The sequence below is a fragment of the Siniperca chuatsi genome, linkage group LG13 (assembly GCF_020085105.1).
Source record: "Siniperca chuatsi isolate FFG_IHB_CAS linkage group LG13, ASM2008510v1, whole genome shotgun sequence".
NCBI classification, from domain to species: domain Eukaryota; kingdom Metazoa; phylum Chordata; class Actinopteri; order Centrarchiformes; family Sinipercidae; genus Siniperca; species Siniperca chuatsi.
The window spans coordinates 16,921,053-16,935,910 of record NC_058054.1 but is presented as its reverse complement, the minus strand read 5'-3'; the positions used below and the strand labels follow the sequence as shown (position 1 = coordinate 16,935,910).

At 41.2% G+C, this 14,858-nt stretch overlaps 1 protein-coding gene across 5 annotated transcripts in view; it reads right to left on the bottom strand.

Annotated features, from left to right (window-relative positions):
- The window catches only part of camsap2b (calmodulin regulated spectrin-associated protein family, member 2b), a 37,622-nt gene that overhangs the window by 8,666 nt on the left and 14,098 nt on the right, over nt 1-14,858 (bottom strand). For 3 of the 5 annotated variants that reach the window (XR_006380333.1, XM_044218390.1, XM_044218392.1), the window contains exons 3-11: nt 13,890-14,069; nt 12,717-12,803; nt 6,625-6,766; nt 5,319-5,458; nt 3,552-3,660; nt 3,284-3,388; nt 2,399-2,468; nt 2,025-2,306; nt 92-821 (exon numbers count right to left, since the gene is read on the bottom strand). Coding sequence is in view for 4 of the 5 variants with exons in the window: in XM_044218390.1 (XP_044074325.1) it covers nt 92-821; nt 2,025-2,306; nt 2,399-2,468; nt 3,284-3,388; nt 3,552-3,660; nt 5,319-5,458; nt 6,625-6,766; nt 12,717-12,803; nt 13,890-14,069 (1,845 nt within the window). In the remaining variant the exon portion in view is untranslated. The remainder of the gene's footprint in view (nt 1-91; nt 822-2,024; nt 2,307-2,398; nt 2,469-3,283; nt 3,389-3,551; nt 3,661-5,318; nt 5,459-6,624; nt 6,767-12,716; nt 12,804-13,889; nt 14,070-14,858) is intronic. The other 2 variants (XM_044218391.1, XM_044218393.1) reach the window with 2 other exon arrangements.

Sequence of the window (14,858 nt, the reverse complement as noted above, 5' to 3'; positions counted from 1 at the left end):
CTACATCACTCTAAATTGCATTCTGCCTCTGCAACAAAAGTAGAGTATAAATAAAAGGGAGAGAATGAGTGATGCACAATAGGACACAAACCTGAGAAGAAATGTTTGTTGTTGGGTGTGTATACGGCACATTGAGATCTGAACTCTCTGGTGTGGTTCCTCCACTACTCCGTCCCTCCAGCTTCCTGAACTTCTGCTCTGCAAAGCTCGTCATCCGGACCATGCCGCCTCCAGAGCCTCCAGACGACGAGGTGGGGCTGGCTGTGTGGGATCTGGGGAGTGTGGGTGCTGAACTGGGACAGGGGCTGCTCCTGTCACATCCATCTCCCCTCTCACCCTCGGGGTTAGCATCACTGACCTTGTTCTGTCCTCCTTCCCTGCTTCTCTCCCTCTGTGGCTGGTCAGACAGACGGCACGACCGGATCATGGGGTCACAGTCTGGGTCTATATCTGAATAGTCTCTCAGAGAGGAGGAGTCCTCATCCAAGCTCTGGATGTCCTCTGTCCTCACATGGATGCCCGTGTCAACTTCATCAGTGGATACAGAGTTGGGGTCGTGGTCATTCAGCCGGGCCTTAGCTGAACCTGGGTCGTCTTCATGACCATGTGCCCCTGGAAGGTCTGAAGGTTCTGCATTGTGGAGAAAGAAGCCATTGTCTCCGCCCCCCATATCCAGGCTAGCGTGAGGCCTTTCAGTGTCATGGATAATCTTCAGGGCCTCCTCAATGCTCGGAGGACTTGATGGGCTGATGTGGCCACTGTGGTTGCCATGGTGATCGTTGGGGCTGTGGTTGCTCTCTGGGAAGACTCCATTGGAGTACCTAGGGACAGGTTGGGGCAGTGGTGCAAGAAGTAAGATCCTTTACTTAAGTAAAAGTAGAAATACCATAGTCTAAAAATACTCCATTACAAGCAAAAGTCCTTTCCAAATTCAAAATGTACTTAAAGGGACAAAATCAAAAATACATATTTTTCCTCTTCACTGTGATGCTATTTATCCATCTAGATTGTTTTGGTGTGAGTTGCCTAGTTTCGGAGATATCAACCGTAGAGATGTCTGCCTTTTTTTAATATAATAGAACTATATGGCTTGTGGTGCACAAAGCGCCAAAAAAATACATTTGAAAAACTCAACAGCAATATCTGTTTCCAAAAATCACAACCTGGTTATTCAAGATAGTCCCAAATTGTTGTGAGCAGTTTCACATTGGAACTATTTTCTTTCTACCAATAGTTCCTACATGAAACTACTCACAACAAGGTCTGTGGATTATCTTGAGTAACCAGGTCATGATTTCTGACTTAAGTACAGTACTTGAGTAAATATACTTAGTTACATTCCACCACTGGGTTGGGGTAAATTAACTGATGGTTATTTAAAGTAACAGTCAGCTTACCCAGAGTCAGATAAACTGCTGGATGCCCTTCTTATCTTTATGTCTCTTCATGCAATTTCATTCAACCACTGTGCAAAATATGAGGCGCCTCAAAGGGGTCTCAGACTAATGTATACTGTATCTTGCTGATGCTGCAGGCACTAGCATGGATGTAACTATAAATATGGGCTAATTAATACACTACAATAAAAACAATCCTTATATCAAACAAAAAACAAACTAAATAATAATTTAAATAAATAAAAAGACATAACTTTGCTTGGACTACTCTACTCTTTTGCTGTAACTACTCTCACGTTTTTGTTTTTAATGGCATACATGATGTATACTTGTGTTGTGTTTTTGTATAGCCACTTAGATTGATTGGCTGACATTGGCCTTCTCTATTTTGGAAGTACCACTCATGGTAAGAACCCCCTATTACCAGAGAGACTTTGCATTCAACATACCTTCAAAATGTACACAGAGTTATAAAAAGCCATTAATTTATCTCATGTATGAAAAATTGCTACCCCCCCCAAAAAAACCCAAAAACAACTAACCCTTTAATAATGACAATATGGTCATTTAGAGGATAGATGATTCTATTATTTAAAAATCATAAACTAACACATCCCTCTGCTATACCTGCTTTGGTTCTTGACTGAGAATGTGTTGTTCCTCCCCAGGGGTTTGTGGGCAGTGAAGTCCTCATCCTCCTCTGGTATGTGTCTGCCCTGACCATTTACATTGACGGGGATGAGGGAGAGGTGGCGCTTCATGCCCCCTCGAGATGCAAAGTGAACCTTGAACCCAAGACTGTCACTGCTGGCAGAGCGGGTCATACCGCGGAGGGAGGGAGCTTCACAGGGCGGCACAGTCGGGTCTCCGTCCAGAGGAATCTCAAAGTAGATTCCCCGAGAGGAGGAGCTGAAAATAAAGGAAATGTACTGTTATGTATGTGTTGTTTAATTCACATTTGTAGGTCATCTGCTCTAGTAGGGCAGCTGTGGAGTACTAACCGTTTTTCTTTGGGCCATGTCCCAAGGCAGCCATCCACGTACGACATGGAGGTAAATGTCTTCATTACAGCTGTTACAGACACAGATATGTTTGTTTGAGGTTCTAACAGGATGTATCAAATCCCTTATTTCACCAGTCAACAATAAATGCTGCAGTGGAGTGCTTTAGTTTCAAGAAGACAGAGATTTACATACTGTATGTTCACAGTTTAATTTATAAGTGAGAGTTCCCAGCCCAGATTTACAGAGCATGTCTGCAGATCTGAAATGGCTCCACACCTCACCCTCTGGCTACTTATTTCAGATTAAAATTATACATACTGTGTGTGTGTATATATATATACACACCCACACACACACACACACATTTTTTTAAGTATAGGTCTCAAACACAATAGGAGAGCATAAGAGCTACTGCATGGCTGTATATCAGCCACTAGAGGGCCTCTGGTTTCAAAACAAAACACATCCACACATTCTTCCACTGTTCTGTATTCATGCCCCAGGTAAGTGCTAACAGTTGTGATTATGTCATGATTTTTAAAAAGCACCACAGAAGTATGTACAGTATGGGCAAATTCAAGAAAGTAGAGGACAAACTTGTCCTGTGAAAGCGGTGTTAAAAAGAATAGTGATACTAAGGCCCATGATGTATTTACAAGCGAGCAACATGAACCAGTCCAAACTAGCATTGTGACATCGCTGCTCACATGATCACTAAAGATATGCACCTAATTAGTGCTGTGACCAATGTGATTTTTATCCATACTATGCTTTTGCCTTGGCAAACACATACTGTATGTATATTCATTTGGACTACCACTCAATAGTCAGCCATTAAAAAACAGATTTGTGCACATCCCCAATTGGTAACAGATATTTTACCCTCTGCAGGGATGTTCTCTGGGCTATCAGGGCTGTCTGCATAGCTCTGTTTGGCTGGACTGGACACAGGAGCCATATTTTTACAGGATGATACAGGCTCGCAGGCTGCAGAGGGAAACATACGTAAAATACTTAACATCCAACTGCAACCTTGAGTTAAGTATTAGGGTTAACAATTAGCATGCATTACCTAGAAACACTGTCATCATCATCATCATCATCATCATCATCATCATCATCACAGTTAACAATAGCATGCTGATATTACCGTGAAGATGCACTGTACCGTTTGGGTCGAAGACTCTGGGCTGTACAAATGAGGGTTTAACCACTTCAAACCACCAGAAAAGCTCAGCCATAAACACCAGGTAGTTACTCTGCAAGACCACACACACACACACACACGGTTAATGTTGCAGTCATATACTGTATGTAGTTATTTATTAATGTCATTAGCACAACATTTGTCTCTTTGCAGACATAGCTCCTTCTCCCCGTGTCTCTGCAAAGATGTTAAATGAGCTACAATTGCAATTTACAGCATGTTGACAGATCAATGAGGTCACAGCCTGTCAACTGTTGCTAGGTAACAGGCTCAGGTATGTGTGTGTGTGTGTGTGTAGTTGAATATCAGTACATGTTTCATTGTCTGAGTGCTTTAATGTCAAACCCATACGCCTCTAGAAAACTGCCAAAAACACCATCTGGAGTTTAGTTTAAATATGTCACATGTGCACAGATGGATGCACAAAGCAGCGAGTGAGTAACCCAAAGCAATGATAAATGCATTCATGCTATAAACAGAAAGTCTCTGGAGGTCTATACAGATGATTTAATCTGTAGGAAACCTTTTGGTTAACACACACAGCCCAGTTTATTTACTTTCTAGCAGGGATAGATGTTCCTATAAACTGGCTCTTCATTTTAGATAATGGCATAAACAACATTTCTTTTTGTGCAATATATTAAATGTATGGACACACACACACACACACACACACACACACACACACACACACACACACACACACACACACACACACACACTCACACTGACACTTACACTTACACTCACAATCACACTCACTGTTTAAGATTCAGTGAGTCTGTGGTAAAAGGGCAGTGTGCCAGTCTCTGCTGCTGCTACTGCTCTTCATGAGCATCTCCTCCCCTCCTTTGCCTACTTATATAATTCTGGCACTATACAGTCAATAAACACTCACTTTAAACAATGTAGTGAATGAGAAATGAAGAACGAAAGGGAGAAATACACAGCAAAGAGTGCACAAGTGTGAAGACCGTCTGCTGTGTTGTTTTGAAGAATGGAAAGTCCCAGTCAGCTCGGACCGTGACTTGAATCCAAATGTTTCTACCCACGCTCCCCGCATACTATTTACCCACACTGGCTCTGCTGCTTCTAAGGTCTGGATGGCACAGCAATGCTCATACAGTTGTACACTAAGTTTTTTTAATTAATCAGAAACAAATTTGTGTGAAATGATGATCTAAGCCTGAGGAGTGAGTGAATCAGCAGTTGTGTTATCTCTGAAGTTCACAGATTTTGTTGTTTGATAAAAACAGAGGGGAGAGAACAAGAGAGGCAGGCAGAGATGGGTCAGGACTGTGATTCTCCTCTGAGCTGAATCTGCCCTCTGTCTGAGTGTGTGGGGGGGGGGGTTCGCCTGCAGCATCTGTACTAGAAAAGCACCAACACACACACATATCATCTTCATTAAATCTGGCAGCAAAGCAATACTCACTGTAGCAAAATGATCTTTATGTCCCTGTTAACACATCCACACACACACACACACACACACAATAACAACCCCTGTGAGAACCAAGCCTGCTCGCACACATTCATTATTTAACTTTTCCTTGCATGACTCATTTTTGCCTATTTGTAATTTCCCGCCCTAACTCTCCTTATTCTCCCAAAACACTTTTCTTTTCTCTCTTTCTTTCACTCAATCCACATTATATAAATAGCACTTTCCACAGCCTCTATTGAACATTTGAATACCTGCCTCCCTACCTTTATGGATGCATGTGCGTAGAGCATGTCCTCCAGGCTGAAGTGGCAGCAATGGTTGAGGTTGTTCATGCAGAACTCCTGCACCAGCTGGAGGTTGTACAGACTGTCGGCCAAAGACATGGTCTCCTTGAGGCAGATATCTGCTCAGCCAGGGGAGGGGTCAGACACACACAAACACACACAAGGGAGGGGTGATAGCAAAGGCCAGGCAGGAACACAAGGAAAAGATAAGGCATAGTTTATGTTTAAAAAAAGCGGATGAGAGGAAAATTACCCTACTTTTCCCACTAGTATTTGTGCCATATGCAGTAGCTGATTTTAATCACTCAGTATCCTTGAAACAATTCATGACACAAGTTTTCAAACCGTCTTCAACTCCATCTGGATGAATCATCAGGATTTTTATCCCCTGACGTTATTGTAAGAACGGCCCATTCATGTGTTTAATGTCTAACAACCAAGCATGATAATGTCATTCTGTACTTTACTGTACTTCTTTTTATTTTTAGAGTAAATCAAGCTGCCAGCAAGCAGACCTAAATGAAGTTTAACTCACTCCACATCTGCTCCACATGTGTATGAGCTCCCTGTGAACTACATTCGATCCCAAGAGCACCGACACAAGAGTTGTTTATCTTTGAAATAGCAGCCAGCTACTCCTCTAATGGTTCTCCGTCACATACCCCTCGTGACCAATCACAACCCAGCCCAGGGCATTTTTAGAAATGAGGGCGCAGGCGAGCTGAGAGGAAACAAGTCTTTCTCTTTGTCTCGCACTCGTTCTCCATGTCTGTCCTGAATCCTCTCTGCTTCCCAGTGTCTTTCTTGGCTATATATCCTGGACAATATCCTCCTTTTACATCATTAAATGTAACCACAGAAAGTAAAAACAGGGTCCTTAATCTCTTGATTATGTTGTTCTCTGAGATTAGGATTAGAACAATTCCTGCTAAAGGCTACTACGCTAGCATTATTAGTTTTTATTGAATTTATTCACTTCCTTTTATATTCCTATGGCAAAAAGCCCTCAGAAAATAAGGGCAGATTAATAATAAATACGCTCTTTGTTTGAAGCCCACTATTCAAATGTATGGTTGTAGTTAGAGCAACAAAGAGTGTCCTTTGTGCTGTCCAGTTGAGATTGAAAATTATTGTGGTTAGCTCATTGTATGCCATTTCTTTCCTACTTGTAATTGTAAAACTGAACGGACTGTAGTCTATTTACTTTTTGGAATAATTACAATAAAAGAGGGTGTGGTTAGTGAGAGCAAGTGGGTGTGGTTACAGATTGAGGGGTTGGTCCCACCTTCCAGTCTGACGGCCTGTGGGCAGTAGAAGTGCAGCAGGGTGGTCAGGGCACAGCCGTCTGTGTTGTCCTTCAGCAGGTTCTCCACCAGGGGGAGCAATGGAGGGCTCCTCTGCTGAGCAAGCTCCTTTTTGTAGCGAGCCTGAAACCATGGCAACAGCACAAAGACATCACCTATATGTGTCATTGGGGTGGATATGTAGAGTCGGCTCTCTGATTGTTGGTGCATGCACCAGTGTGCACACCCACTCACAGACAACCAGGTGTTAATTTGAGGAATTTCAAGAATTGGGTGGGCTTCAGGCTCAACTTAAATAATGCAGATTAAATTGATCATGCACATAATCAGACACGGCATCTAGAATTACATAGTCATCTTGAATTTAAATGGATATAAAAGATGCAATCATAACACTTGTGAGTGGTTAGTTCTCTAGAAGGAGGAGGGGAACAAAATGCATGTAACAAATGAATTGTTTTTAGCTTTATGCATCGGGGGGTGGGGGTCTAAATTTCCACTGTGGTGCTGTAATAATAATAATCTTTGTTAGCGCATCCGTCCTGCCTGCCGATTTTCTGTATGTCTCTCTGGGCCTGTAAAAACCACAGAGACAACACGACTACATATGTCTTCAAGGCTTCAGCACTCCCAGTTTGCCCATAAACACACAAGAGTGGTGTCACGTATGCATTTTACAAGCGATAAGATGAAAGCTTTAATCACATCAGCTCTCACTGTCTGACAGCCTTTCAGTCTGTGCATCGAGCTCTGAGGAACAAAATGTTGTCCTTCCTTCCATTTGGTTTGTTTAAACAGGTAATACAGTACATCTTATACAGTACAACAGTTTTTTTTCATAGCAACCAATTTACACCCATACAATAGAAGAAAAAAGCAACTTGCCACAGTTTTCAACACAGATATCAGAAGTGCCAGATCAAACAAGCTAACAATAATCAGGGCAGTGGCATTAGTTTCTGATATGTTTTCAGTGGAATGTCTTACAAATGACAAATTGGCTAATTCCTGGTATTTATATGCTCATGCTACAGGACTGTACTTGCTCTTCCAGGAAGAGTTTCCGAGAGTGATGCAAGTTTAAAATGATTACTATATCATTCAATCAGATTCCTAGGAATGTGGAGACAAGGGCTGGGGTGGGATAGGGTGGGAGGTGTCTGACCAATGCATGATGAGGCTCAAGGCTGGCCACATGCAATGACAAGAGAATTGGAGGGAAGAATGTGAATGGGTGTATCCTTGCAGGTTTAGTATTAGATAGTGAGGAGGTAGATGGTTGGTGAAGAGGAGTTCTTCAGAATGGATGGACTTACAGGTACTAATCTCCAGTACCATTTGCAAGGAGACTTGATGGTGGATGACGATTGGATAACAACAGGAGAGAGTGGGAGAGGCGTTAGGTCGACAGCAGGCAAAATGTTTTGCTACTACAGCTGAGACTGGGGAACGAACCCTCTCTTAACACTAGAAAGAACTCCAAGAGTGCATGCTATACCTCTGCAAAGGCTGCACAATCCTCTAAATTTGTATTTTTTTAAAAACATTTTTTACATGCATCTGGATCTGTATCAAAATACACAGTGATAGACAATCATGGGATACATCTGCCAGAGTAATAGTTGTAGTTGTGTCATGCTCCTACATGTGTCCAGACCTCATGGACAAAGCAACATTTATCATATAACATTACATTTCAAATAAAGAGCTTTGTCTCAAATAATTAAATTAAAATGGACTTCACTCTCACCTAAATCACATAACATCCTCTTTAGGGAGTCCATTAACTTACCTGTTTCTATAGCTATAGCTTTTGTTACTGTACACAGAGATCTTTGACTTTTGGTTAAATTCTTCTCCTGAAAAGGCTCTACATTAAAGTTATTTTTTATGAGACAGACATCAACAGACCATATTTAATTATGAAAAGGAACAATTTTCCCTGAGAGTCACAAATATTGCATTATAATGTCTTTTGAAATATAAATCACTCTAAGAGGCCATGTGTGAGGCTGTACTTTGGCACAGTGATGCTTTGAGCTAAAAGCTAATGTGAACATGCTAACATACTCTCAACAACAATGCTTACATGCTGATGTTTAGCAGGTATAATGTTTACCATGTTCACCATCTTAGTTTAGCTTGTTAACATTTGCTAAATAAAACTAAACACAAAGTACAGCTGAGGCTGATGGGATAAGAGTTTTGTAGGTATTTGGTCATAAACCAAAGTATTGGACAAATTAAAGATTTGACCTGATGGTGGCGCTAGAGAAGAAGTCAGGAGGTCACCAAAATCTGTAGGATTCATCCTCTGGGGAACACAAATATAGCAATCCATACAATAGTCATTGACGTATTTCAGCCGGGACCAAAGTAGTGGACCAACAGATCAACAGACTGACATTGCTATCTATAGAGCCACACTGCTGTCATGGCTATAGATAAATTGCTCATACAAAATACGGGATTTACCTCACTAGTCCAGGAAAATCCATGCAACATCTTCCAATTTCAGAATAAAACTCTCTAGTGAGTCGATGTTCAGACACAAGTCTAGGCACAGCCAGGTGTTTTTGAAAAATTCAATTATGTGAAGAAAAATAGTAACAAAAAAGATCTTAAACAATCTTGTACTGTTAGGAAACCCTTTAAAAAAATGCAGATCTGCACCGAAAGCTAATCCCTGATTTTTTGGCCTCTGTCCTAACATTCCACCAAATTTTATTGAAATCTGTTGAAAGGTTTTTGAGGTATGTTGCAAACTAGTGAACATAGACCTAAAACATAACCTCCTTGATGGAAGTAATCAAAGCTACAAACTGTTTTATAACTGTAGAAGCTCCTGATTCACATATAATGATCCAACATGTCCGTTGTTCCAACCTTCCACTCAGTCGTATGTGTAAGCACCCAATGTATGTTAAGCACAAAAATGCATTATTCACACACAAAAATGCTGAGCACTTAAGACCACAGTTAAAGATTTTTGACACCGTCCCAGAATAGATTAAATTTACAGAGAAGTGTCTTGTGTTCATCAATTGGTTTGTGTGTGTGGTTGTGTGTTCGTACATGCATGTGTGTGTTTGTGCGTGTGAAATGATCTCCTCTGAGTATGTCCTACTCAGTCAATAGACTTCTGTTGAAGCTGATAATGCAGAAAGGGAGCTGTGTGATGGAGCACTGGAGTAGGAAAGCAGCTGACTTACACTTAGCGCGCAGCGTATTCCTCACACGCTTTAACCCTTCCTTCCCTCGTTGTAACTTGTTGCCTTTGACAAAGCCTGAGTGTGTCTATGTGAGTCAGTGTGGGATAGGTCACATACCCCATGTGTATTATCAGTTTACAGCGCAATCGCAATCAGGCAGTGATCACTCTCACTATACAGACACAAAAACAGACAATGAGTGGGAGCAAATTTGCCAAGATTCTCCCACAGCAGATAAAAGCTCCTTCTAAACTGATTTAGCCACACTCACCATGTGACACTGTACAGCCATTTTACAACCTGTTGTATGTAAACAGTTTGGTTTAACTGCTAAACTAATGACATCCCATCATCCTCAGCTGTACTTTGTGTTTAGTGCTCAATTAGAAAATGTTAGCGTGCTAACATGTTATACCAAAATAGCGAACATGGTAAACATTATTGCTTAACATCAGCATGTTAGCATTGTCACTGTGAGCATGTTGCCATGCTAGCATTAGCATTTAGTTCAAAGCACCCCTGTGTCTAAGCACAGCCTCACAGAGCAGCTAGCATTGTTGTAGACTCTTAGTCTTGTTGACTCAAGACAAAGGTTAGCACATCAGTTTACTGAAGCTATCTTTGAAACCACACAAGTTTACTCAGTGGCACATTCAGCTGAATCAGAGATTAAATCAGTGTTTACCTCTTTGAGTTGGTATTGAATGTCTGGAAGTTTACCTACTCATTCCCATTTGCCACAGTTGAATTTTATTTTTGCCTGTTTTTAACCTTTACCCTGTTGTCACTGTTTTACAGCACTGACCTGAGGCGAGGGACATGACCTGATAAGGCACTGTGCTGTAGCTTCATGGTTAAGTGAGTGGAAGAGGACGTTAGCTGACTGCTGGGCGCTTGTCCCAGTAGACTGACTCGTTGTGTCACACAGGCCTTACATAACTACGAGGCCTGCAGGATGACAACACTGTCTCTGTCTGTCACTGACTGTCTTTGCTAAAGTTCCTGTGTTTCTCTCCATGTCCTCCACCCTGGTGTCATTTCCCCCGTTCCCCTCTCTCTGATTATCCCTCCTCACTTTTCTTCTCTATCCCTCCCCCTCTGTCTGTGTCACCCTCACTCTCTTCCTCTGCCCCGCACATTTCTTTGTCTCCTCGAGCTGCAGTGTCGCGACTCTTGCCAACATTTCTCTGAAGCTGGTCTGAGACTGAGCTCATCTGTTCCTCTGATTTACAGACATCTGTGCTGTATCTGTGTGTGTACATATGTGCATCTGCATGTGCCTTGTGTGGATGCCTATGTGCTAATGCCTATGAGTAAAAGTAGGAAATATATAAAATCGGACAAAACAAAAGTATGAGGAGCAGAGAATACAACTCAAAACAAAAGCAAATTAAATAAAGACATTAAAGAAAAAAAGATGTTCTTAAAGGAGTAGTTCGACATTTTGGGAAATATACTTGTTTGCTGTCTTGCTGAGAGTTAGATGAGAAGATTGATACACTCATATCTGAGCGTTCAGTGCAGAGCTGGAGCCAGCAGATTATCTTAGTTTAGCCCAAAGACTGGAAACGGGGAAACAACTAGCCTGGCTCTCTCCAAAGTTTAAAAATACACCTGCCAACACCTCAAAAGCTCACTAACTAACACGCTGTATCTCTCTTTGTTTAATTTGTACACAAGCTGAGTTGTAAAAACAGCAATTTGAGGTTTTAGAGGAAGTTACGTGGTGTAACTATTTACTGACAAACAGTTAATCCATCCGCCTAGTACTTCTGTGTAGAGTCTCTGCCAGTTGCCAGACAACATCAAGGTGATGACAAGACTCAGGGAAGTCAGTGCGCCTGCTGTTGTAAGAAATAATGGTACTGTTGTACTGTACAGTCTACGGATTAAACAAAGAGAGATACAACCTGTTACTTAGTCAACTGTAGAGATGCTGGTAGGTGTATTTTCAAACTTTTGGACAGAGCCAGGCTATCTTTTTCCCCCTGCTCCCAGTGTTTATGCTAAGCTAAGCTAACCTTCACCAGCCTCCAGCTCTGTACTTAAAGATACAGTGTGTAGGATTTAGTGGCATCTAGCTGTGAAATTGCAGTTTGTAACCATTTGAATACCGCTCGCCTCACCTTCCCCTTCCAAGCGTGTAGGAGAAACTACGTTGCCCGCGAAATTCCCTGCAAAATGCCCTATCTAGAGCCAGTGTTTGGTTTGTCAGTTCTGGGCTACTGTAGAAACATGGTGGTGCAACATGGCGACCTCCCTGGAAGGGGACCCGCTCCCTATGTGGATAAAAATGGCATATTCTAAGGTAATAAAAACAAAACAATTCTTATTTTCAAGTGATTATACACTAACGAAGACATACGTATATTATTCTATTCTAGTCTATTATATATTCCATTTCTGCCAATAGCTCCTCTTAAATGTTACATACTGGACCTTTTACACACAGAAATGAGAGTGGTATTGATCTTCTCATCTAACTCTCTGCAGGGAAGCAAATAAGTAGTAAAAGAATTAACAGTAATGTCAAAAACCACAATTTATGGTTTCAGAGGGAATTACGTACTGTAACTATTTGCTGGTGAACAATAGCTGGGTGCAGTGACTTCCTGTGTAAATTGTTACTTTTACATTTTGGTTGGAGATATTAAGTGTTTATTAGTGAGCTTTAGAGGTGCTGGTAGGAAGATTTTTGAACTTTGTTTCTCCTTGTTTCCAGTCTTTATGCTAAGCTAAGATAAGCTAGCTCTGTACTTAAAACACAGACAAAATGTTGAAATATTCCTTTAAACACCCTGTTATTTGGACAACTGACAAATTAGAGGTTTGTTTTTGTTAGTGTGTGTGTCTGTTCTTACTTTGTGTGTTGTTGTGTTTGACTCCTGGAAGGAAGCCTCTCTTAACTTTTGCTCTTCGACAAGGATGTCCCTCAGGTGTTCATTCACCTGGAGAGAGAGAGAGAGAGACAGACAAGCAGATAGACAGAGAGAGAAATTTCAGACATGAATTCTGTGCACACTGAGAGACTGAATGGTGAGTCTGTGTTGAAGAGATGAGAAACTTGAACATGAGAACAAGAGGCTCCACACGTCAAAGAAAAACTTTTCACCACCACATCTGTCCATTAGCTACTGATGCTAAATATTGCTATAACCTAATATACAGCACTCAGCTGACTTCCGACTCAAGCACAATGTAGAAAGATTAGTCTAATGATAGTATTTTTCTTAAAAAAGCCCCCCTTTTCCGGTCACTGTTTTTCTGTCTTCAAAGGTTTTGTACAAACAGTGATGTAACATTTTGTCCTGAGGATACACAAGGTTGCATTTGCTAATCCCAACTGTGCTATGTCTCAGGCCTAAACAGAGAGGCTTTTTTTATGTGTATCTGTAAATGAATCCTGCATGTGTATCTTTCTGCCTTTGGAATGGGAGCAGCAAGCACATGAGCTTCTTCAGCAAGGAGAAGCATGAGACAAGTGTGTCAAAATTCCCTTAAAATCTCCTGCAATGTCATTAAAAGCAACTTCAACTGACTAAATAATCTGTGAAATTATGAAATAAACTAAAGATGCAATCACAGAGACTTAAACACTGGCCTCTTAAAGCTTACAGCCGCATTAGCAGACCAGAGGAGGTTAGGTTGAGTCAGTTATCTCTTGGTAATCTCGCTGACATGATTATATGTGGTTGGTGCCAGTTCTTCATCTAGTTCTCTTGCAAACATATTCGATTTTGAACCAGCACACTTTCCAGCACCTCTTGTGTCTTCTATATCCGGCGTAAATTATATTATATTGCTCTATCCTGCACTTGCTTATTGCACTTCTGGTTAAACCTAAACTACATTTCGTTGCCTTGTACTTGTACATGTGTAATGACAATAAAGTTGAATCTAATCTAAAACAAGAACTGTGTGTCCACAATTGTAAAAGGCTCAAGTATGTGTACAGTTGTTATCCTCTGAAATGAGAAAGCACATGTCCTTGTGGTTTTGTGTGCAAACGAATGTGCTCCTGTGTGTATGTGTACCTTGTTGATCCAGGTGGTGATTGCATCCTCAGTGTCATAAGGCAGCTCCTGTGTATATCTGTCACTGTGCGAGGGTTCAGCGGAGGAGTACCTGTTGATGCAGGACATCACCCTCTCCACACTCACCATCTCCACAGTATACGCCATCATCAGGGTATCTATGAGGGCCAGATGGGAACTCTGTAGAGACATACAGCAGCGTTGCAAGTATTGCCTTTTACTCTCCCACTTCTTTCCAAAAGCAGCAAACTGACAATTAATTAATATTTCCATGTTAGTGCTTCTCTGTGCTTCTGAACGTCACAAAGACTGTGGATCGACAATTTCTGAGTATTTTTGAAGTGCAAAATTGCCAAAAACTATTGAAACATGTTTTCATTCAACAAAACACTGAAACGATGATAGGCTTTGTTCGCTTGAAAGAGAAGGGATGTGCAAGGATTAACCCTTTGGATACAGCTCCAAAAGGCATCTTAAACAGCATCTACAATACAGAAATTATGATTTGACAACACTAATTTCATAAATGTCATATCTCCTCGGTCTGAAATGTTTTTCAACAATCCGGTATGTATCCACCCGACTTTCATTCAGTGTGTCAAACCTGACAAATTTCTTGAAATTCTGTAAGGAACCAACTTAATGATGCCAATACAGTGACGTGATGCTGACATCTGCTGCAGCATTACACCTTTCAAGTAGGGGTTTTAAAAGAAATATACTGAGCAACTAATAATGACAAAGTCGTTTCCTGTGAAAACAAGTTCCTGGTGCACTGGTGGAAAAAAAGTGAGAATTTTCACCTAAAGTATTCGAGTTGGATAATATGACGTTATATACTGTGAGGCATTTATAGTCAGAGATTTTGCCATACAGTGATATTTTTGGGGGCATTTTATGCCTTTTTTAAATTAGTGAGTTGACAGTAGTTAGATGAAATGAGGGGAGAGAGAGAGGAACAATTTGCAA